The following is a 24,461-nucleotide window of genomic DNA, read 5'->3' as shown; positions in this document are numbered from 1 at the left end:
CAGTATCATCAAGGTTGGAAGAGACCTCACAGAGCTCAAGGCTAGACCATGGCACCAAGTGCCACGTCCAACCTTGCCTTGAACAGCTCCAGGGTCGGCGACTCCACCACCTCCCCGGGCAGCCCATTCCAGTGTCCAATGACTCTCTCAGGGAAGAACTTTCTCCTCACCTCCAGCCTAAATCTCCCCTGGTGCAGCCTGAGGCTGTGTCCTCTTGTTCTGGTGCTGGCCACCTGAGAGAAGAGAGCAACCTCCTCCTGGCCACAACCACCCCTCAGGTAGTTGTAGACAGCAATAAGGTCACCCCTGAGCCTGTATTCCTAGAGAGTGTTGATTACTTCATGGCCAGTTGTAGCCCACTTCTCACCCCATAAAACACATGAGCTGATGGTTATTTTATGATGTGCATAAAAATTTTGTCCCACCCAGGTTCAGATACCAATCCGGCCCCTTAATATTGGCTTGATCTGCCTACCATATTCTCCCCATGTTACATACTCTGAAGATAAAGTGAATCCTAGAGTTCCCATTTTGGCATCCTCTCTGTAAGTACTTGTTAGGAAACATAATATTCATGTTAGAGAGTGAATTCTCTAATTTGGAAAGCATTTTTACACTCAGCCAATATACAAATTGGGTGTAAAATCACTGATAATCTGGAACAGGTATCAGTGTTCATTGGTCTTCATGTTAACAAAGCTGGGAAAACCTTCTAGTTTTTGGAAAGCAATCCTCTCACTTTTCAGGCTCAGCCTGTCAGCCATGAGAGCTACTTGCCCAGGATTTCCAAGTGTTCCTCCTCCTCTGTCCTCACTTTGCGCTGCGTGAAGTTGCTGTTGGTATACTCCCTGTAAACCACCTTCTTGTACTTTGAACCAATCATGTCGTCTGCTTGGCTCAGGAAAACATGCCCATAGCTGCAAAATAAAAAGACAAAAATGGTAAGTACCAAACCTTGCATGTCTAAAGGCTAGGAACTATTGTGCTATTCACAACATTACTATTATAGTTATTATTCACATACTATTATTGCAACCTGGCCCAATGTGCTGATTGATGTGGAGCCCTGAGTGCTGCAAGGTATTTTAAATAGAAAAAAGAACAATAGCAGCTATAATCTTCACTAACTGCACACCTTCCTCAGACTGCTGAATATGAGGATGCCTTGCACTCGCCACAAACTTCTGGCAACACAAATCCTTCAACAGAACTGTCAGAGCAGAGAAGAGCTTCAAGCTAGGAGTGGTTTCAGCCACCCTCTCTGGCTGCATCCTCTGCTCCAACAGAAGACACTACCTGAATCCTCTTCCCATGGTGGCTGCTTCCACTGTCTTGGATATTAGCCAGCCACAGGAGTATGATAACCCAAGTCTAACTTTGTGAAAGTCACAGTATCACAGTATTATCAGGGTTGGAAGAGACCTCACAGATCATCAAGTCCAACCCTGTACCACAGAGCTCAAGGCTAGACCATGGCACCAAGTGCCACGTCCAACCTTGCCTTGAACAGCCCCAGGGACGGTGACTCCACCACCTCCCCGGGCAGCCCATTCCAGTGTCCAATGACTCTCTCAGTGAAGAACTTTCTCCTCACCTCCAGCCTAAATCTCCCCTGGCGCAGCCTGAGGCTGTGTCCTCTTGTTCTGGTGCTGGCCACCTGAGAGAAGAGAGCAACCTCCTCCTGGCCACAACCACCCTTCGGGTAGTTGTAGACAGCAATAAGATCACCCCTGAGCTTCCTCTTCATCTCAGTCATTTAAGGTAAGAGGAGGCCCTGCCCTCCTACTGCTATCTATTGCAAGGGGTTGGATGGTTTGCCAGCATGAAGACAGACTGAGAGAGAAACGCATTTTCCCTTCTGCAGCTGGCAGAAGATGGCATTTATGCGTCCCTCGCCATGTCCCTGCAGGCACCTCCAGTTCGTCGCCGCTCTGCTGGGATCCCAGCGGGCTGCCTCGCCAGCAGAGGGCGCTCGCCACCAGCTGCCGAGGAGAGCGCTCACCCTCCTCTGCGGGCAGCTCTGCCTCCGGGCAGCTCTGCCTCCGAGGTGCCCCTGGCAAGGGAGCAGCGAGGCTGGCTCACAACGCCTTAAATGAAAGCGAAAAACGCCCCTGGAATACTGCTTGTTGTAGTAATACAGCGTGTGTGCTACAGCAGCCTTTGACAATACCGGGGTTAGCAGGTACTTTAAGCACCTTTCATCACCCGTGACTCTTCAGGTCTGCTTTCTGCCGGCTCACTGGTGTCCCGGGTTGGGAGAAGTGCCCCCCGGGGAGAAGTCGACTCAGCACAGCACAAACCCCATCCTTCTTTTTTTGAAAGTCAGGGAAAGATGAAATTGTATTTTCTTATAGTATAACAATGTAAAGAGAGATAATAACTAGAGAAGGAAGGAAGGGGAAAAAAAACCAATGCAATAACCTTAAGGGAGATGGGGGAGGGGTCAAGCGGCGGCGAAGCAGCAGAAGCAGCAGTAGCCAAAACAGCAGCCGGGGAAGATAGGCGAAGCTGCAGCAGCAGAAGCCAGCGGGAGAAGGGGCAGAACAAGCTGTGCTTCTAGACATTAAGTTCTTGATGCTCCAATGAAATTGTATTAATTTATCTATTGTTGCCATTTATGTGACCCATCCCTGGAATGTTCATCTCTCCCCTATGTCTGAGCTAGAGGATCAGCTCAAACGGCCACAACTGGGCTCTGCCTTTTTAAGGGGTGCAGTTTCCCTGCCACTTTTCTAACGTTTATTTCTGAAATACGTTCCTTTGGTTTCATCAAAGTGGGCTCAGAGGTTTCCCTGTGTAACATGATGTGGAACAGGTATCTCCTGTGCAGGGGTTTTATTCCTTAGCACAGTGCAGTGCAGATGCGGTCCGCCGGCAGCGGTCACTGCCTTCTGGCTTTTCCAGCTGACAGGGGCAGCTGCACCGCAGTGAAGCAGGATTAGCAGCTCCCTAATGCATCTGTGTTGCTTGCAGGGCTTCAGGTCTGGCACAGGTATCTGGTTTCTTCTCTGTGAGAAAAGCACTGAGATGGGGAGGCTGGAGAGAGTGAGGAAGATAGAGGAGAGGGCTGGAGGGCATCATTGTGGCATTGAGCCTGGGCTGAACTCACACATGGATTTTGGAACTTGGAAGCTTTCTTGGCTTCAATAGCATTACAAGACAGTTTGATAAGAGAACTTTGGCTGAACTCAAAGGGGAAGTGGAACAGTTTAAGGCTGAAAGGAAATGTAAAAGAAAGTTTGACCTACAGCACTGCCTGTGAACTGGTCTAGTCTGAGAAGATGTCACCTTATGAAAACATTTCCTCTTACTCAGCAAAAAGAGCGTCCTAAAAAGTAGGAGACTGGCTTCATGAAAGGATGTTTCAAAGTTTCTCCTCCACTGTAAGTGCATGCCATACCCATAAGCATTTTGGTTTACTTTTTCCTCTGGATACCTTTCCTCATAGCTGCTGATGTTGTACATATTTGGTGCTGAGCTCTTATTTGAGGCATAGTCCCACTCCACCTCCTCTGCAGCAATGTAATACAGCCTCATGTCTCCATGCTGCTGCTGGCCTTGGGTGGTATTACGGCAGCTGCTGACCTCATAGAGATGTTTCATCCCACCAACAAAGTGATCAAAAGTCCTGCAAACCACTTTGAATGTGCCTGGAAATGGAAGCACATGAGATTTAGACGACTTGGTAAACTTTTGAGAGCAGCTTGTTGAACTAGGTCCTGTATTTTGCGTGTCTCTGATCCACCTTCAGACAAACCTATTCTGTGATGCTGTATGGCAAGTCAAGCAAGGGGATTCTTGCATAGAATCACATCATCATTTAGACTGGAAAAGACCTTTAAGATTTTTGAGTCCAACTGTTAACCTTTCACTGCCAACTCCACCACTAAACCATGTATCCAAGTGCCTGTGGTGGTTGGGGAGTTACCCACTCTCCCCTACACACTTAAGAAAATCACCCAGACTAGACTCAGCTGGCTGGAAGTTAAAGAATAAAGCTATATTTACAGCTTAGCACAATATACAGCCATATATACACAAATATAGACAATTATATGCAAGTTAAAAATAATACAGAAACACAATACCCCTCCCAGAAACAACCAGAGTCCCCAGGAGGGCTCCCAAACCAATCCCCCCTTCCCACTCCCTCTTTCCCTCCCTTAAGAATTAACCAGATCAACCCATGTATATCTCAAGTGATAAATCTGGAGAGATCTGAGGTGAGATGTCAAAAAAAAAGATGACAAGGGCGTTAGAGGAAGAAGGGTTAGATTGGATTAGATTTAAGGCAGAAGCAGCCACAGTGACCAAACCACCAGAAAAAAAGGCACAGACAGAAGTGAAAGCTGAGCAGTGTGTGAGAAGTGAGTGTCTTATCTGTATTTTGACTAGCTGCACTTCTCAGCAGAAGATTGATGATATAGGGTACATGGTGTTTTCTTTTCTCTCTTCTTACAGCCAAGGGTTTAATTTCTCTCAGTAGAATATTTCAATTAGTCTGAAACCAGCAGAGTGCCACATCTACATGTCTTTTAAATACCTCCAAGGAAGGTGACACCACCACTTCCCTAGGCAGCCTCTTGCAGTGCTTGACAGCCCTTTTGATGAAGGGATTTTTCCTAATATGCAACCTAAAACTCCCCTAGTGCAACTTCAAGTTGTTCCTCTTGTCCTGTGACTTGTCCCTCGACTTCCTACAATCTCTTTTCATTCTGAGGGGCATGTCACTGGATTCTACATGAGGGCTGAGTATCTTCAACATATGCATTTCTGAAGAAAATCATTGAAGTCCTGAAATACCTAAATGATGCTGACTACCTACATAGCAGTGAATTTTACCTTTGCATCTGTAAGCATCCCCTCAGCTATCTTTCTGCCTCCACTCTTTGATGCACATGCATATTTACAGCACTTTCCCAGAAAAGTATCACAGCATCACAGTATCATCAGGGTTGGAAGAGACCTCACAGATCATCAAGTCCAACCCTTTACCACACAGCTCAAGGCTAGACCATGGCACCAAGTGCCACATCCAATCCTGCCTTGAACAGCCCCAGGGACGGCGACTCCACCACCTCCCCGGGCAGCCCATTCCAGTGTCCAATGACTCTCTCAGGGAAGAACTTTCTCCTCACCTCCAGCCTAAATCTCCTCTGGCGCAGCCTGAGGCTGTGTCCTCTTGTTCTGGCGCTGGCCACCTGAGAGAAGAGAGCAACCTCCTCCTGGCCACAACCACCCTTCAGGTAGTTGTAGACAGCAATAAGGTCACCCCTGAGCCTCCTCTTCTCCAGGCTAAACAATCCCAGCTCCCTCAGCCTCTCCTCATAGGGCTGTGCTCAAGGCCTCTCACCAGCCTCGTCGCCCTTCTCTGGACACGCTCAAGTAGCCCAGCCTGAGTTCTCATCTATGCCAGGTCATCATGTTCTCCACACTTTTAGGCTCTCTCGTGCAGAGCAGAGCATCTCAATGACTACAACTACCTGAAGGAAGGTTGTAACCAGGTGGGTGTCAGTCTCTTCTGCCAGGCAAGCTGCAATAGAACAAGGGGACACAGTCTAAAGTTGTGCTGGGGGAGGTATAGGCTGGGTGTTAGGAGGAAGTTCTTGCCAGAGAGAGTGATTGGCATTGGAATGGGCTGCCCAGGGAGGTGGTGGAGTTGCCGTCCCTGGAGGTGTTCAAGCAAAGCTTGGATGAGGCACTCGGTGCCATGGTCTAGTTGACTGGCTAGGGCTGGGTGCTAGGTTGGCCTGGATGATCTTGGAGCTCTCTTCCAACCTGGTTGATTCTATGATTGTATGACTGTTATGTTGGTTGCCTGATTTCTATACACGCCACACCACCAAGACAAGTTGATGAACGTACCCACGCGGTCTGGCTGCATCAGTGCTGTCCCTGACAAATGAGGAAATAAGGCCAGTCCATCTCTTGTCGTCCCTCTCAGGTCAATGGTGTTTCCTTGAAAATGAACCCCATGCATGTCATAGTGGCTGCCCAGGCCGATGAGGTGCCAGGAAACTTTGTCATCCTTGCACATGGCCAGGCCGGGCAGATTGCCAAACAAGTAGCCGTTGACAGCTGGAAGAGAAGGACAGAGCCAGTTGGCAGCAGGTTGGTCAAAACTCATCACAGATCCTCCTCCTACCACCTTCCCAGAAAGAGACTCATACCACAGCAAGTCATGGTGTTAATTAAAGGGGCATTTTGTGAAGCAAAAGTACAGCTGGCTGACACCAAATGAATATCTAGTGCCATTCCTGTAAACTCTGACCTTCTAGCTTTCATTTTTTTCAAACCTGTAGAATCTTGCAATAGCTTCTTGCAGTGATATAGCACTTCTTGGAGATTACTGCACCCAGTTCCAGAGCCCCTATTACAAGAAGGATGTGGACATACTGGAGCGTGTCCAGAGAAGGGCTACAAGGATGATCAGAGGGCTGGAGCAGCTCTGCTATGAGGACAGACTGAAAGAGTTGGGGCTGTGCAGTCTGGAGAAGAGGAGGCTCCCAGGTGACCTTCTTGTGGCTTTCCAGTATCTGGAGGGGGCCTAAAAAATGCTGGGGAGGGACTTTTTAGGCTCTCAGGGAGTGCCAGGACTAGGGGGAATGGAGCAAAACTGGAGATGGGTAGGATCAGGTAGACGTGAGGAGGAAGTTGTTGAGCATGAGAGTGGTGAGAGCCTGGAATGGGTTGCCCAGGGAGGTGGTTGAGACCCCATCCCTGGAGGTGTTTCAGGCCAGGCTGGATGAGGCTGTGGGCAGCCTGATGTAGGGTAGGGTGTCCCTGCCCATGGCAGGGGGGCTGGAACTAAAGGATCCTTTTGGTCCCTTCCAACCCTGTCTGATTCTATGATTTTCAGGGTGTGTCACACCAGTATAAATGAGACATCTCTTTTCAGCCTGGATAATGTATAACCTGATCACTAAGGCCATGGAATGGGTCATAAAGAATCTGAGTTATAAATTGAGCTCTGGCGGCACCTTTTCATGTGTCTTTGACCTTTGATTTCTATTTTCACTTCCAATAAGTATCTTTCTTTCAGAAGGATGTTGTGAGGCTAAATTCCCTAATCTTCAAATGCTTTCTATGATCACTAAGTGAAATATATTATGGCAGAATAAAACTTTAGTATGGGATACCACATCACACCAGAAAACGTCACAAAACTAAAGCAAAGGGAAGTTATGTGATCACTCGGAGGAGGTCCAAGCTGAAGTCAGAGACCTCCATCCAGAAGTGATATTTTAAGATGTTACTGACCATTCCCCTAGCCTTTCCCTTTCCTTTTCCAGAGGTGGTTACAGCCCAAGTGCCAGTCAACTAGACCATGGCACTAAGTGCCTCATCCAGGCTTTTCTTGAAGACCCCCAGGGACAGTGACTCCACCACCTCCCTGGGCAGCCCATTCCAATGCCAATCACTCTCTCTGGGAAGAACTTCTTCCTAACATCCAGCCTATACCTACCCTGGCACAACTTGAGACTGTGTCCCCTTGTTCTATTGCTGGTTACCTGGGAGAAGAGGCCACCCCCACCTGGCTACAATGCCCCATCAGGTAGTTGTAGACAGTAATAAGATCACCCCTGAGCCTCCTCTTCTCCAGTCTAAACAACCCCAGCTCCCTCAACCTCTCCACATAGGATTTGTGCTCCAGGCCCCTCACCAGCTTTGTTGCCCTTCTCTGGACATGTTCCAGCACCTCAACATCCTTCTTGAATTGAGGGCCCCAGAACTGGACACAGTACTCAAGGTGTGGAACAGACAGAGCAGAGCTGGTGGACTTGGCACAGTCTGAGTCAGTGCCAAGGCCATCAGCGAAATCTAAATCAGCAGTGCCTGACCCTGGCATTGCTCCTCTTTATAGGCCCAAGTGATGCAGCTAAAAGCTATACTTTGTTCCATTTCACCAGGTGCAGTTGGTAGGTGGATAAATTGACTCTTAATGTGCCTGGGGTTTCAACATTCCCTCCAAGGGCTGGCCATAAACTGACTAACAGCTTTCTCCCTCACCCTCTAGTGCACTGCAGTCAGCTACAAATGGTGATAGAATCTGCCAATTTATCCTCCTAACATGATTCAAGAAAAGTTGTCATCAACAGGTATTAAATATTCCATACCGTGCATTTTGTTGGATTCCTTGAAATCTGCATCATTTTCATCTACTTTCGAAGGGTCTCCAGTAAATGTTTCAATATTCTTGTTCAGATACCAGCTGTCATTCTCATCAAAGATTGAAAAAAGGAGTAAAATTCTCTGTCTATTCCTTTCTGTAGCCAAGAAGAAAGCCAAGACATAGAAGGAAAAAGAGAAAAGTTTGTACGGAATTAGACAAATTAAGGTTTTTTTAGGTTCTTTTGTTGGTTTTTACCTTTTCTTTTCAACGAAATTTTCTCTCCCCCTCAAAATGGCAACTGTTTTGTTACCATATCCTTGCACAGACAAGAATTTGCACTCACCCTTCAGCCAGAAGCATAAAGTGTCCATTTGCTTAGGGTGGAAAGATGCATTCGCTACTAATAAGCGCATGAAAAAGAGGGACCGCCTAGGGATGAGCCAGAATACAGGGGGCTGACAGTTTCATCTTCCTAATTATCCCCTTAAGTCAGCTTTTACTCTGAGGAATGACATTTGTTTAACCTCTTAAAACTGAGCTGGGAAGTGGGCAAGTTGTCCCAGACAGGACACCACCCTGCTGTTTGGAACAAGCAGATGTCCACGTCGGGCACCTGTGTCCCGTCGTGATTCAGCGTGTTCCTTCGGCAGACCAGCAAAGGTCCCACAAGGCCAGAGTTGGTGTCTTTGACAGCATCAGTGGCTGAGTAGTACAGATAGGTCAGGCATGGAGGGTCACTCTCTGTTGGGCCTCCATTTTCAGGAACTCTCCATTTGTATGTGAAGGTTTCACCTGGCTTAACGTGGGCTCCTGGCTTCAGATAGCCTGCAGAAAGAAAATTGAGAAGCACCAAGGTTAAGGGAAGGTTTTGCCTTCCTGAGTATAAGTGCTAGCTGAAATCACAGAATCATAGAATCCAACCAGGTTGGAAGAGACCTCCAAGATCATCCAGGCCAACCTAGCACCCAGCCCTAGCCAGTCAACCAGACCATGGCACTAAGTGCCTCATCCAGGCTTTGCTTCAACACCTCCAGGGACGGTGCCTCCACCACCTCCCTGGGCAGCCCATTCCAATGCCAATCACTCTCTCTGGCAACAACTTCCCCCTAACATCCAGCCTATACTTTCCCCTGGCACAACTTGAGACTGTGTCCCCTTGTTCTATTGCTGGTTGCCTGGGAGAAAAGGCCAACCCCCACCTGGCTACAATGTCCCTTCAGGTAGTTGTAGACAGCAGTGAGGTCACCCCTGAGCCTCCTCTTCTCCAGGCTAAACAACCCCAGCTCCCTCAGCCTCTCCTCATAGGGTTTGTGTTCCAGGCCCTTCACCAGCTTTGTCACCCTTCTCTGGACATCTTCCAGCACCTCAACATCTCTCTTGAATTAAGGGGCCCAGAACTGGACACAGGACTCAAGGTGTGGCCTGACCAGTGCTGAGTCCAGGGGCAGAATAACCTCCCTCATCCTACTGGCCACACTGTTCCTGATGCAGGCCAGGATGCCATTGGCTCTCTTGGCCACCTGGGCACACTGCTGGCTCATCATCTTCAGCTACTATCTATCAGTACCCTCAGGTCCCTTTCCTCCTGGCTGCTCTCCAGCCACTCTGTCCCCAGCCTGTAGCACTGCTTGGGGTTGTTGTGGCCAAAGTGCAGAATCCTGCACTTGGTCTTGTTCAATCTCATCCCATTGGCCTCTGCCCACCCATCCAGCCTGTCCAGGTCCCTCTGCAGGGCTCTCTTACCTTCCAACAGATCAACACCTGCTCCTAGCTTGGTATCATCTGCAAACTTACTGATGCTGGACTCAATCCCCTCATCCAGATCATCAATAAATCAGACATAGCTGGTTATTTCTGAGGACAAGATCCTTTTTGCAACCACAACTTGAGCAGTCTCATAGTTTGGACACTTGTGCCATGGGGACATCTGACTAAAGTCCTGTGCCATAGGGATAACCAAATCCATTCATTGCAGAACAAGCATAGCTGCTTCACCCAAACTCTTCCTGACAATGTCTGGATTATCTTGATTCAGTCAGACAAAGCATGCAGAGCTCATCTGTGTTTAAATGGCTTCCTCTAGAGTTTGTCATTTAACTGCCTGCTCGTGAGATTCATCTGAGGCACGAAGGCAAACTTGGCTTTTCGTTAAGCACCAAAGCAATTACATCAGCAAACAGAGCTGCAGCTGCGGGTCTTTGGAAGTTCAAAACAAATCCCATCTTGGTAATTGTTCCTTTTTGATTTGGTAGCAATGCACAGAAGCCTCTGTCAGAGTCTTCAGAGGGCGGTTGCTGTTGCTTTTTCTGGAAGCTACTTTTAAAGGATTTGGGGCATTGTCTGCTGCTGGGCACAGGGTGGATGTAGCACCACTTGTGTAACTTGGCCACTGTAAAAGAGCCTTGATATCCACTCAGACAGGACTTACAAAAGAGACATGAAAGGGAAGCTAGGAAAATGGGTCAGCCTCACATTCTGTGTAGAAAAAGTTTTAAGGATAAACTTCCTGGGTTTGGAAATCAGTAAGATAAAATCACATTGTGGTTTTTTTTAACACTTAGCTATCCATTGGCTGGATTTTCTCTGCGTGTTCACGTGTGTCTGGCAGCAGTAGACAGCACCAGTTCAATATTCCTCTCTAACACTCCACGAGAATCCTCTTCAAAACTCAGACACATGAGCACAGCAGTATAACATATGAACACACACTGTTTTCTGCAAAACCAAGTACAGAGTAGGGAGCTGCTCCAACAGCATCAGGTACTACTGGATTCACCCTGCAACAGCACTCAGGAAGGAGAACATCCATTTGGAGTTAAAAATCCTCTGAGATTGGGCAGGTGCCAGTGTGGAAGAGTATTTCCTGAGAGCACAATTAAAAGTAAATGCCATGCAGATGTCTGTAGGTACCTTTATGTACAGTATTTTCACATGAATAAACTGCATGCAGACAAATCACAGCCTTTGGAAAAATCATTTACCTTCAGTGTAAACCTGCAGTCTCTGCAGGGTCTCTTATATGTGCACACTTTTTGGTAGGTGTAATGGAAATCCAAGACACAAGGGTTAAAAAGAGAGAAGGGGCAGAAAGATTGTTAATGAATCTGGAATTAGATTCCTCTCCAACAACCCAGAAGTGGGCAGTGCATGCTGCTGAACTGTACGACTGCATTTGATTTTATTCCACATCAAAGCAGGCAGCATTGATGGGTGCTCTTACTGGGGAGTGTTAACTGAAAGCAGGACAGCACTGTGAGCAGAGGGAAGCTGCACTTCCACCAGGGAACTGCATCTGACATGGGTGGCATTAGAATGTGGGCAGATAACTTCAAGGCTAAACTCAGTCCAGTTGTTTTGTAGGGCCTGCTGGCAAATTCGTTGTATCACAAGGTCAGGAACTAGAGAGAGCAGCATTTAATAAAGCCTTTTGTCTTGTTTTATGGTATGATGTTATGAGTTTAACATGTTGACCTAATTCTCTTAACACGGTTCTCAAAGGAGAGATTATGTCCTGTGAGTTTCTTTCTGATGTGCTGTAGTGGAAATGAAGTAATTCAGACAACAACAAACCTATCATTCTTTTCAGTGCTGTGAATGCAGCAAAAACTTTTCCAGAGACCACAGTATTATTTCTGCAGACACTAGGGATGGGATTCACCTTACTTGAGCCATCTGAAGTTTAGTCCTTAGCCCAAACTCTAGGCTTCTGAAGTTGATAGATAGAAACACATCTCCAGAGGGTAACCTACACGTCTAAAATACATGTTTGAAGTAGATGAATCTTCTCCCTTTCTTGTCACTGAATGAAAAAGATGCCTACTAATTAAAGATGGCTTTTAACATTTGGGTGATAAAGATCATGTCCTTGCACAAAATGACAGGAAGGCTTTGGTAAATGCTCCATTTCAGCATTTACATCTTTATGAGGATGAATGAGGATTCTTGCCCCTTCACATTCTAGATTAGGCAGATAAAAGCTGTCTCCAACACTGACTATCCTGACAGTGAATCAAAGGCAATGCCTGACTTCGATTAGAGAATCAGGAGTGAAGCAACCTAGATATGTGTATAAGTCTATCCAAAGTCTCAGCAGGGACATCATGCCAGATCCCAGCTTTGTAATTCTGGAGCATATCCAGAGGAGTTCTAATACTGCACTGAGTGCAGTATCAGAACTAATGTAAGTTGGATTGTGCTTGTGTGACTTTTGCTCCACAGAGACCTCAGTTAGTTTTAGACACCTTGTACTGGCACATACCCAAGGGGAAGAACTATCACATTGGCAGGCTGGGGAGTCCCATGGGCTGTGACTCATTGGCTAGATATGAACTCATCATACCTTCCCTTCTGTGCCTTAGCATCCACAAAAAGGGCAAACTTGCAGAGCAATGGATCTTTATGTGCAGGCATTCTGGATATGACAATACAGCAGCACAGTCAAAACTTACCATCTAAGTAGGGAGCACCTTCTGACAGCTTGCTGAAGCTTACACCATGAGCCATAATGCTATAGCTCCTTCTGGCTTTGTTAGCAAAAGTAACTAGCACTGTATCTCCCACTTCAGCCTTTATAACAGGACCTAAAAAACCAAGAGTAAGCAGAGGTATTAGAAGAAGCACACTCTAACCTATTTCCACCTAAACAAGAGAGGGCTAACTGGCAGCTGCATGCACAAAATTCCCCTCTGGATCCAGGTGGATCTGATGCAATGACAGAAGGTGGAAAATAATCACTGTACCAAGTATTCCCAGGTGCTTCATATCCTCTGACACAATCTTCTTCTTACTGAATGTCGCATCAGTATATTCCACATAGCGAACTTTCCAGTACTGCCCTCCTATTCTGTCAGTCCCTTGCACGAAATAGATTGCAGATTCACTGTGGAATTAACAAATTGGACTGATTAAATAATTGGAGGTTCAGGCAGAACCCTTCATTTTGCATAATGATTCCCCCCACCAGTTACTAATTTGCATACAGTTTTCTACTAGATAAAGGGACATCACAGTATCACAGTATCATCAGGGTTGGAAGAGACCTCACAGATCATCAAGTCCAACCCTTTACCACACAGCTCAAGGCTAGACCATGGCACCAAGTGCCACGTCCAACCTTGCCTTGAAGTGCCCCAGGGACGGCGACTCCACCACCTCCCCGGGCAGCCCATTCCAGTGTCCAATGACCCTCTCAGTGAAGAACTTTCTCCTCACCTCAAGCCTAAATCTCCCTGAGTTACAGTTACAGATTAGTTAACAAATGGGAATTCATTGTGTGTTAGACTTCCATGTGTTTAACCCAAATTTATACATGAGAGACATCTATTCCAATTTGCTGATACCAAAGTGCAGAAATCAGCACTTGGCTTTGTGGAATATCATACAATTGGCCTCAACCCATCAATCCAGCCTGTATAGGGCTCCTCTGTAGGGCTCTCCTATCCTCAAGCAGATCAACACTTCCACCCAATATGGTGCCTGCTGCCAGCTTACTGAAGGTACACTCAATTCCCTCATACAGATCATTGATAAATAGCAGAGAGATCAGGTCCCGGTCCTGAGCCCTGGAGAGCACCGCTTTTGACTAGCCACCAGCTGGATTTAACTCCATTCAGTACCAGCCTTTGGGCCTGGCCATCCATCCAGCCTTTTATCCAGCAAAGTGCATGCTCACCAAGGCCATCAGCAGACAGCTTCTCCAGCAGAGTGCTGCGGGAAATGATGGCAAAAGCTCTACTAAAGTCAAAGCAAACAACATCCACAGCCTTTCCCTTGTCTACTACGCAGGTCACTTGTCATAGAAGGAGATTAGTCAAGGAGGATTTGACTTTCATGAGCTCATGCTGACTGGGCCTGATTGCCTGGTTCTCCTGAATGTGCTGTATGATGGCACTCAGGATGATCTTCTCCATAGCTTTCCCTAACACTGAGGTCAGTTTCCCTTCTTCTGACTCTTCTAGTATATTTAGAGGTCTATTCTTGACCATTTCCAGGTGCTTCTCTGATCTAGCCCATGGATATCTCCTGTGTTTTTCCTATTGTGTGACACTTCATCCCATATCTCCACTGGCAGACTGAAGGACCTCCCTAGCACATAGTTCTATGTTGATGTGCTGTCCCCAGACTTATCTCCAGCCATCCTGGTTCTATCCCTTTCCCCCTTCAAGTGTAGTTTAAAGCACTTTTGATGAGCCCTGCCAATTCCTGTGCAAAAATCCTTGAGACAGATGTACCCACTGTGTAATCTAGCAGGCCTGCTGTTGCATAAATCAATCCACCACCAAAAGTCCCAAAGTCTGCCAGTTGCACCTGTCTCAGAGTCAGGTAGTGATCTAATGGGTCTTCCTGCTTCATCCCTTTTCATTTCAGATGGAGGGATGGAAGAGAACATCACCTGTGCTCCTAATCCCCTAACCAGTTCAGTTGTCCCAAGGCCCTGAAGTTTCCTTGATTGCCCTTGGATTTCTTCTTGCAGTATTGTCCCTGCCTACCTAAAAAGTCCCTAACAGATAACAATCTGAGGGCCACACCAAGAGAGGAAGTTTTCTCTTCACTTCTTTAATCCAGGCCCCAGGGAGACAGCAGACTTCCCTAAGAAATGGGTCCTATCTGCATATTGGCTCTTCTGCTCCCTCCAGAAGGGAGTCACCCATCACACTGACTTGTTTGGGTTTTTTCCTTTTGCAGAAGTAGCTTTGGTGCAGGATGTAGGCTGACTTAACACCTCCAAGATAGACAAACCATTGTCCTCATTATCATTCAGTTCCACTTGCAGAACCTTGTGCTTGTTCTGCAAGGGCACCTGGAAAGGTGGGATTGTAGCTGAGGAGATGTGTCTTCTGGGATGGATAAGAACATGTTGCCATTCCACTCCCCCCTTCAGGTCACTATGTTCAGTCAGGTAGAGAGAAGGCAGGGAGTCCTCCATACCACGCATGTTCTCTGCCTGTCTCAGAGAAGGTAGCATGTGGCTGCAGAGATCTATCTCTCTCTTGTACCTGCAGTGATCTAATGTACCATTAGCTATGTACTATGCATCTGTAACCCTCACTAGCCTTCCTGGGAGACACTGTAATACAATTCTTCTTCTTCAGTAATGATAGGGGAAGAGAGGGGAGGTCTATCATTGTAAGTGTGACAGGTGCTTGAGGAGTCTCCACATAGGGTCATGAGCTCTGTTGGACTTTGCATACCTCATCAGGGCTCACTTTCTCCATGGACTTAACAGAGCAAGATAAATACTTCCAGAAGGCAACTCTGAGCATCTCAATAACAAATCTAACTTCCTGGCAAGCCTGTTTAAATCCATTCCTCCCTGCCCCTTTCATTAAAACTAATAACACTCCAAGACCCAGCCCTGGTGAGTCACTGGGGAAGTCTCACACAGACTCCAGAAATTAAAGCACAACAGGAGAGGACAAGAAATCTCACCTGCCAGTGGCATTTAAACCCTGCCCAGTGAATTTATCATAACCGTCAGGTCCGTAATTCCAGAGCACCTCTTCAGCAGCAATATAATATCTCCTCACGTGGCTGAGTGGCGAAGGCTGAGGCAGGCTTTTTTGGCAGATCTGAACATCATACAGTGCCTCCATGCCACCTAGGAGGAGAAAGAATCTAGACACAATCCTTGGCCAACTGTGTAGTCAGCAGTCTCATGGATAGGAACACAGATTCAAAACTCATCAGAGGCTACATAGAATCATAGAATGGTTTAGGTTGGAAGGGACCACAAAGGTCATCCAGTTCCAACCATCTGCCATAGGCAGGGACACCTCTCACTAGAACAGGTTGCTCAAGGCCTCATCCAACCTGACCTTGAACACCTCCAGGGAGAGAGCATCCACAGCCTCCCTGGGCAACCTGTGCCAGTGTTTCACCATCCTCACTGTAAAGAACTTCTTCCTAACATCTAGTTTAAATCTCCACTCTTCCAGTTTAAACCTCTTACTCCTTGTCCTGTTATTCCATGTATCGGAAACAATTACTTGAGTAAAACTCTCGGGTAAATTTCTGCCTTTAAAAGCTTCCTCCTCTCCCTACACTGGGCCAGATGCTAGACTAAACCACCAAAATGATTTTTCTTGTAGATTAAAACACCAAAATGATTTTTCTTGTAGATTAAAACACCAAAATGATTTTTCTTGTAGATTAAAACACCAAATTGATTTTTCTTGTAGATTAAAACACCAAAATGATTTTTCTTGTAGATTTAAACACCAAATTGATTTTTCTTGTAGATTAAAACACCAAATTGATTTTTCTTGTAGATTAAAACACCAAATTGATTTTTCTTGTAGATTAAAACACCAAAACGATTTTTCTTGTAGATTTAAACACCAAATTGATTTTTCTTGTAGATTAAAACACCAAAATGATTTTTCTTGTAGATTAAAACACCAAATTGATTTTTCTTGTAGATTTAAACACCAAAACGATTTTTCTTGTAGATTTAAACACCAAATTGATTTTTTCTTGTAGATTTAAACACCAAATTGATTTTTCTTGTAGATTAAAACACCAAAATGATTTTTCTTGTAGATTAAAACACCAAAACGATTTTTCTTGTAGATTTAAACACCAAATTGATTTTTCTTGTAGATTAAAACACCAAAATGATTTTTCTTGTAGATTGAAACACCAAATTGATTTTTCTTGTAGATTAAAACACCAAAATGATTTTTCTTGTAGATTAAAACACATATTAGCAGGGGAAGGAGTGTATGTGGGACGTATTCTATTTCAAGATGCAGAAAACAATCACGCAAAAGGTCGAAGGGTTAGGTGATAGGTTGGACTTGATGACCCAGGAGGTCTTTTCCAACCTGGTAAATTCTGTGACTCTGTGACTCTGTAACTCTTCCCTTGCAAGGTAATAATTTATGGCACAGGTGAAACCCACTGGCATCAATGACACTGTTTAGTGACCCTATTTGCTCATCTCCTTAATCTAGGTAAGGATGGTATAATGTTTTTGAGGGTCCAAGTGCCACCCAAACTGTGCAACATGGCATCACCCCCCACCACCACCCTTGACTTATGTTAAAATAGAGGCTGGTCTCTAAGTTGGCTCTTGACAGAATCAAGCCTGGTTTGCCTGATGCAAATCCCAATATGCAAGTTCTTAAAAGTAGAAAATTATCCCAGCTTGCCTCATAATTATACATTGCCTGCTCTTGTGAGACCTGGTTTAGGGTTTATGCTTTCAGGCTCGGACATCACACAATTGTTGTAACCTCATCATCAAATTCCTTCACTTCAAGCTTTCCAAAACCACTGACAATTTCAGTCCAATTTCTGTAAAGGAAAAACTATGAGGTGCTCGGCTGATGTGTCTTTTTCTTTAAGCATACATGCTTATCTACTGAAAAAAAAAAGTCAGGATGAAAATTCCTCTCCTTGCTCATCAAAATCTGTGGTTCACATAGAAAGTATGGTGTCAGCACTGGATCTAGCAAGCCTTCCTCATACAACTGCACTGCTAAGTCATCAGTACTAGCTGAAGATTTGGCCCAACGTGTATCGTTTCCACCGGTAACTAAACTCACGTTCTTGATGCTTATCTAATGAAATGGTTCCAAATTGCTCAGTCAGTAAGAAGAAAAGAAAGGTGTCAAATTCTGCTTCCACTGGAAACACCTCTCAGGTTTCTTTTCCAAGCAGAATAGGGGCTGGAACTTCCGAAACAATCAGGGAGATCTAGAGCAGCATACCTCTTAAGTGCTCATTAACCTGGCAGGTTATCAACCACCTCCCAGGGCTCCCCGGAGTCATCTCTGCTGTGATGAATGTCGCTGGGAACAAGCCGACGACGTCTGCTCTCTGGTCCCTGCTAGTGAACGTGTGGCCGTAGAAGTACGCGGCGTGGATATCTATCTCGCTTCCCATGCCGAACAAGTGCCAGGACATGGCAGTGCCAGCACACATCTCCAAGCCGGGCAGGTTGCCATAAATATAACCATTAATTGCTAAAAACAGAAGCGTGACACTTTGTGAGAATTGAAAGAGCTGTGCCAAGTTCTTTCAGCCCCATTTCTAAGGGTGATCAGAAAAAAGACACTGTCTGAATGTTCACTTTGAATAAGGCACTCACTGGCTCTTGGGTGAGAGGCAACATCATGAACATACAGCTTACAGCTCTGGAGGATTAAACAGCCCAAATTCTCTGGCTGGGCCTATGAAAAACTTCCCAGGTGATACCAAGATGTTGCAAAGTCCAAGTCATCACCAAAAAGTCCTGACAAGTAAGGACTTAACTTGTTCTGCAGCTATCTAGCATGTCTGAAATCTATTTCCTCTTATTCTGAGTGGTAAATACACCACTAAATGCCAAGCTCAAGCAATTTAGAGTTTAAAATGATGGTATCAGTCAAGGATCAGTCTAGTCAGCTCACTCTTCCTCAACTTCCACACCTGATGATGTATTAGGACACTAAAAGAATAAGACTCATATTTGGTAGACTATTTTAGTTTCAAATGGCACAAAGTACTATTGACTGATGGCTGTCTGAAGGGCAAGGGTGGTTGTACCAGCCTGTGCCAGTTTGAAGCTAGCTAGAATGTTTTGGTGAGAAGAACTAGATTACAGGCTGTAAAAGGAAAACAAGGGTGATGTCTACTTCACTCGCAGGCTTGCTGAGATGTATAGGAACAAGAAATAAAAACATAGATAACCACTCTCACTGGAGCTGCTGGCTGAGCTGCATCTCTCTCTCTAACCTCACCCTCCATTTTGGACTAATCCACTTTGCTTCCTAACCCCCTGGCTGAACCTCTACTCTTCCTTGGGACTGGGGTAAGGTTGAGAGGGGTAGGGAGAAGGTGAAGGGGCAGTTGAGAGCCCCTTCTGGGGACTCAGGTTTCTGGGAGGGGAGTTGTGTTTCTGTATTACCTTTTACCTTGTATATTTCTGTCTATAACTGTATATACTGTAAATATCTGCTTGTATATTGTGCTAAGCTGTAAATATAAGCTTCATTCAAATTTCCAGAGCTGGCTGAGTCTAGTCTGGGTGATTTCCAAAGTGTGTGGGGGCAGGGAACACCCAAACCATCACACAGCCAGCCCACCATCCACAAGGCCCTTTGAGAAATGCTTGACTATTCCAACACACACATCTCAAAGCACTCTGCACTTTGCTTTTTTCACAGCTGGCCAAGCAGTCACCAAATGGTTTAAATTTGTTGTCCAAGATAAAATGCCAAACAAATGGTAGAGCTGGGCATAAAAGCCAAATCTCCTTTCTGCAAACCGGTCTCTTGTGCTGTATTTAGGGAGAAACTTTTTGTTAACACAGCACTTCAACATCCTGTCCCGTTCCTTGATGACATGGATGAAGGAGGGACATCAAAAGGGACAGAAAGTCCTACTGGAATGGAAAAAAAAGAAGTCAGGTCACTGCTGTAGGTCACCATTTGCTCACCATGCATTCGGTTGCTGGTCTGGAAAGCTTCATCCTCTTTGTCAACTGTAGCTGGTTCTAAGCAGAAGGTGTTTATATTCTCATCAAGGTACCAGCTGAAGTTTTCATCTACAATGCTAAACATCAGGGCAAAAGCATTAGCAGCACCAGTGCCTTCTACTGAGGTCTCATCTGCAGTTCCTAAATTATAAACGAAAAGGAAAGTGATAAAAAAAGCCTTGGGTGGGATTGAATTTAAAAGTGACAACAATTTTGGAGCACTTGAGAAAGTAAAGTGCTGTGCCCATAATCTATAGGGCACGATGAGTCACCTCTTTTCACAAAATCACAGAAATACAGAATGTTAGGGGCTGGAAGGGACCTCAAAAGGTCATCTAAGCCAACCCCCCTGCTAGAGCAGGATCACTTATAGCAGATCACACAGGAACACATCCAGGTGGGTCTTGAGTATTTCCAGAGAGGGAGACTCCGCAAGCCCCCATGGCATCTAAACCATCTTGACTTTCCTCCCACAGGCAGTTCATCTCACCTAAGTCAAGCTGATATTTCAGAATCTCTGTAAGTTTACATAAGCATGAGTAACCTGCTGATATCTGTGGTCCCATTGTCCCCAGTTTTGGCCCATTGCCCCCAACCCTGCCCTTTAGTCGGTATTAACGTCTGTGTACCTACACAGAGAGTGCGTTTGGAAGACTGACCCAACCAGGAGCCAGAGACTTCTGTTTTGGCAGGGAGTTAAGGAGAGGCAAGTGACAGCCTGCCTTTATGTTGCAATGAAGTCACTGCTGAACCATGCCTTCAGAACGGTCATCTACATGTGGCTTACTCTCCATGAACTAATAAGGAAATCTTGGCATTTGACTAGCACTCAATACTTCAGTTTTAAAAAGGTCAAAGGCAGGATGAACATCATTTATTCAGGCTAAGCTCAGCATCATTCCCCATTTGGGGAATGACCTGAGGCTAATGGAGTGGTGATACTGATAGTTTGTTATTAACCATCAACAGGTTTAGATTTCATCTAATCTTGAAGTCTACATCTGAACCCAAGAAAACTTTTGCTTCGCCATGTCCTACAGGAGTGAGCTTCAAGGCCTTGCAGTCAGTCCTGTAAGGAGCCGCTCATCACCATTTGAAGGAGGACTGCAGCAGTAACATGGTGAATTGAAGACCAGACACCCAGGCAGGCTGGCCTTTCAGGCTACAATTGTTTCGAATGTGTTATCTCCTATCTTCATGCATTATTGTGTAGTTAACAGCTCCTTTTTACCTATTCAGGCAGCTCTACAGATTTGAAAGGCTCTCTTTGAGAGTAAAAGTCCAAGACATTTTAATTCATAGAATCACAGAAAACATCTAGTTGGAAGAGAACAAGAGAGCCAATGGCATCCTGGCCTGCATCAGAAACAGTGTGGCCAGTAGGACAAGGGAGGTTATTCTTCCCCTGTACTCAGCACTGGTCAGGCCACACCTTGAGTACTGTACCCAGTTCTGGGCCCCTCAATTCAAGAGAGATGTTGAGGTGCTGGAAGGTGTCCAGAGAAGGGCAACAAAGCTGGTGAGGGGCCTGGAACACAAACCCTATAAGGAGAGGCTGAGGGAGCTGGGGGTGTTTAACCTGCAGAAGAGGAGGCTCAGGGGTGACCTCACTGCGGTCTACAACTACCTGAAGGGAGGCTGTAGCCAGGTGGGGGTGGCCTTTTCTCCCAGGCAACCAGCAATAGAACAAGGGGACACAGTCTCAAGTTGTACTGGGGTAGGTATAGGCTGGATGTTAGGAGGAAGTTCTTGCCAGAGAGAGTGATTTCCCATTGGAATGGGCTGCCCAGGGAGGTGGTGGAGGCACCGTCCCTGGGGGTGTTCAAGCAAAGCCTGGCTGAGGCACTTAGTGCCATGGTCTAGTTGACTGTCTAGGGCTGGGTGCTAGGTTGGACTGGATGATCTTGGAGGCCTCTTCCAACCTGGTTGATTCTATGATTCTATGACCTCAAAGATCATCCAGTCCAACCTTCAACCCAGTTTTGGGTCAATCCTAAACTGTGTCTCTAAGCACCAGGTCCACACTGCTTAAACACCTCCAGGGATGGTGACCCCCACCACTGCCCCAGCCAGACCATTCCAGTGTTTGTGTGGCCGTTTGAGCTGATCCTCTAGCTCAGACATAGGGGAGAAATGAACATTCCAGGGATAGGCCACATAAATGGCAACAATAGATAAATTAATACAATTTCATTGGAGCATCAAGAACTTAATGTCTAGAAGCACAGTTTGTTCTCCCCCTTCTCCCGCTGGCTTCTGCTGCTGCAGCTTCGCCTATCTTCCCCGGCTGCTGTTTTGGCTACTGCTGCTTTCTGCTGCTTCGCCTCCGCTTGACCCCTCCCCCATCTCCCTTAAGGTTATTGTATTGTTTTTTTCCCTTCCTTCCTTCTCTAGTTATTATCTCTCTTTACATTGTTATACTTATACTATAAGAAAATACAATTTCATCTTTCCCTGACTTTCAAAAAAGGAAGGGGGGTTTGTGTTGTGAATTTTCTTCCTGGAGGAGGGATCAGCCCGAACCAGGGACAGGATTTCTTGGCGCCCAACGTGGGGCACAAACTGTGCTTCTAGACATTAAGTTCTTGATGCTCCAATGAAATTGTATTAATTTATCTATTGTTGCCATTTATGTGGCCTATCCCTGGAATGTTCATTTCTCCCCTATGTCTGAGCTAGAGGATCAGCTCAAACAGCCACAGTTTGTTAACCCTCTCTGCAAAGAAATACTTCCTAGCATCCAGCCTGAACTGTGGCTTGAAACCAGTTCCTCTGGTCCTGAATTCTGTGAGTGAATTTGGAGACCAGGCCCATTCTTTCCACAGTGAAGTCTTTCTCTTCTTAGTATATAAAACTTGTTTCACTGATATGTTCTGTATATAAAATCAGGGCTGATTTTGTACTGTGGGAGGTGCTGGGCAAGGGTGGCAGAGTTACAGGCTCCTAAGGGGAGGGAGAAGGCAACAACTCAGCCTCTAAGAGGAGAGAAGGCTGGTATGTGGTCCCTGCTGGCTCCAGCACAAAATTAGAAGGCTATCAAATACACATGGCAGGCTGTTGCCTCAGCTGTTCAGCATGCATCCCTGCATGGCTGTGGTATACAACTTGTGAGCAAGAATAAATATGTAAACCATATGGGATAAAAATGGCCAAAAATATCGGGGTGTCAAATTTGTAATAGCCAATGATAAAGTCACCCTCCAGCAGTAACTTCATTTCCTGGGCAGTGAGTCCTTTGCTTGTCCTGAAATGATCCCACTTTGGGGACATTTATGCTTAGTCTTGGCCACGACTGGCAGGCCACAGAGCATGCTGCAGTCCCTCCACCAACTGAGGCAAATCGCTTGTGAAGCCAAAGGGGAGCAGGAAGGGAGTTGTCCCAGAGCTACAATACCTACCCTGGGATGTTCCTGGAATGGCCCAGCTATTCCTTGCCCCTTTTTATGGGCTATGTAGGGATAAACTCTAGACCACCATGTTTATACCTGTAAGCAAAAATTACTATTAAGATGCCAAGCCTGGCAGAGGGACTTGCTTCATCGGTGTTTCTAGCTCAGTACCTTTTTTACAAACCAGCAGTGGCCCAATTAAACCAGATGCAATATCTCTTGGTGTGTCAATGTGAGAATGGTAAATCCAAGTCAAGCAGTTTGAGTCTGCCAAAGTTGGAGAATAATCTTTCCTTACTGGCCATGTGTACGTGTAATTTCCACCAGGAACAACAAAGTCGTCCTCCTTGCTTTTACCACCGGTTCCATCAGGGTAAAGTGCTCCTAATTAGGAAAAAAATATTTAAAAAAGGACACTTTTAGACCCTGTTTACCTTAAATAAATGTTTCATTTCTTCTGTTTTATCACAGACTGATAAGACAGATAGCAGCACTCATAAACACCAGGGTAAAGTGCTCCTAGTTAAGAAAAAAGAGCACTTTTAGACTCTAACTTTTTACCTTAAACAAATGTTTCATTTCTTCTGTTTTATCACAGGCTTATAAGACAGTTATCAGCACTCATAAACACATAGACAGTTATCAGCACTCATAAACACATAATCACCAAGAAACTGAAATAAAAAAATCTCAGAAGTTGTGCTAAAACCATCCAGAAAAGGATGCTGAGGGCTAAAATCTGTTATTTACTAGTAGAGAAAGCTTTAAAAATGCTTTAATAATTCCTTGGCTCTTAATTCTCTTCAATCATTACACATTTTGTTAGCTAAACACTGTGTAACTTCTCATAGAAAGCAGATAGGAATAATGAATGTAGGCAAATCCATGTAGCCCTCTGACCAAAACACACAGGCATAGATTTAGGAGTACAAGAATTCCATCCATTGGAACGTGCTAGAAGTAGAAAGGAGGAGGCAAGTTGCTTTGCTGACTTATAATTCAGGAAAACAACCCATGAAAAAAGACCTACCTAACCTGTTTATTCCAGGTGTTGGAAGTTTGTGGCAAAAAAAGTGTTAAGAGGTGAGGCTGTCCCTCCCTTAAGTCATCGTCTGCAATAACTGGTGAATTTATGAAGAGGGTGATCTAAAGACCTCTGGTATCATTTACCAGAACAGTCAATACATCAGCAAAAGTGAGTCTAGCAGGTATAGGCAGATTCTTCTCCCCCTGCACTCTGCTCTGGTGAGACCACACCTGGAACATTGTGCCCAGTTTTGGGCTCCCCAGTTCAAGAGAGACAGGGACCTGCTGGAGGGAGTCCAGTGGAGAGGCATGAAGATGACTGGGGGACTTGAGCATCTCCCCTCTGGAGGGAGATTGAGAAACCTGGGGCTCTTTAGTCTGGAGAAGAGAAGACTGAGAGGGGATCTGATCGATGTATACAAATATCTGAGGGGTGAGTGTCAAGTGGATGGGGCAAATCTCTTTTCAGTGGAGC

At 45.6% G+C, this 24,461-nt stretch overlaps 1 protein-coding gene across 1 annotated transcript in view; it reads right to left on the bottom strand.

Moving 5' to 3' along the window:
- HEPHL1 (hephaestin like 1) overlaps positions 1 to 24,461 on the bottom strand; it is a 43,856-nt gene that overhangs the window by 9,460 nt on the left and 9,935 nt on the right. The window contains 12 exon segments of the mRNA XM_064140544.1: positions 778 to 917; positions 3,437 to 3,650; positions 5,866 to 6,078; positions 8,118 to 8,243; positions 8,246 to 8,267; positions 8,727 to 8,938; positions 12,562 to 12,693; positions 12,853 to 12,992; positions 15,542 to 15,710; positions 17,824 to 18,078; positions 19,533 to 19,712; positions 23,132 to 23,344. Coding sequence (XP_063996614.1) covers positions 778 to 917; positions 3,437 to 3,650; positions 5,866 to 6,078; positions 8,118 to 8,243; positions 8,246 to 8,267; positions 8,727 to 8,938; positions 12,562 to 12,693; positions 12,853 to 12,992; positions 15,542 to 15,710; positions 17,824 to 18,078; positions 19,533 to 19,712; positions 23,132 to 23,344 — 2,016 coding nt within the window.

Source organism: Pogoniulus pusillus, chromosome 3 (genome assembly GCF_015220805.1).
Source record: "Pogoniulus pusillus isolate bPogPus1 chromosome 3, bPogPus1.pri, whole genome shotgun sequence".
Taxonomy (NCBI): domain Eukaryota; kingdom Metazoa; phylum Chordata; class Aves; order Piciformes; family Lybiidae; genus Pogoniulus; species Pogoniulus pusillus.
This window is presented reverse-complemented; position numbering and strand designations above follow the sequence as displayed.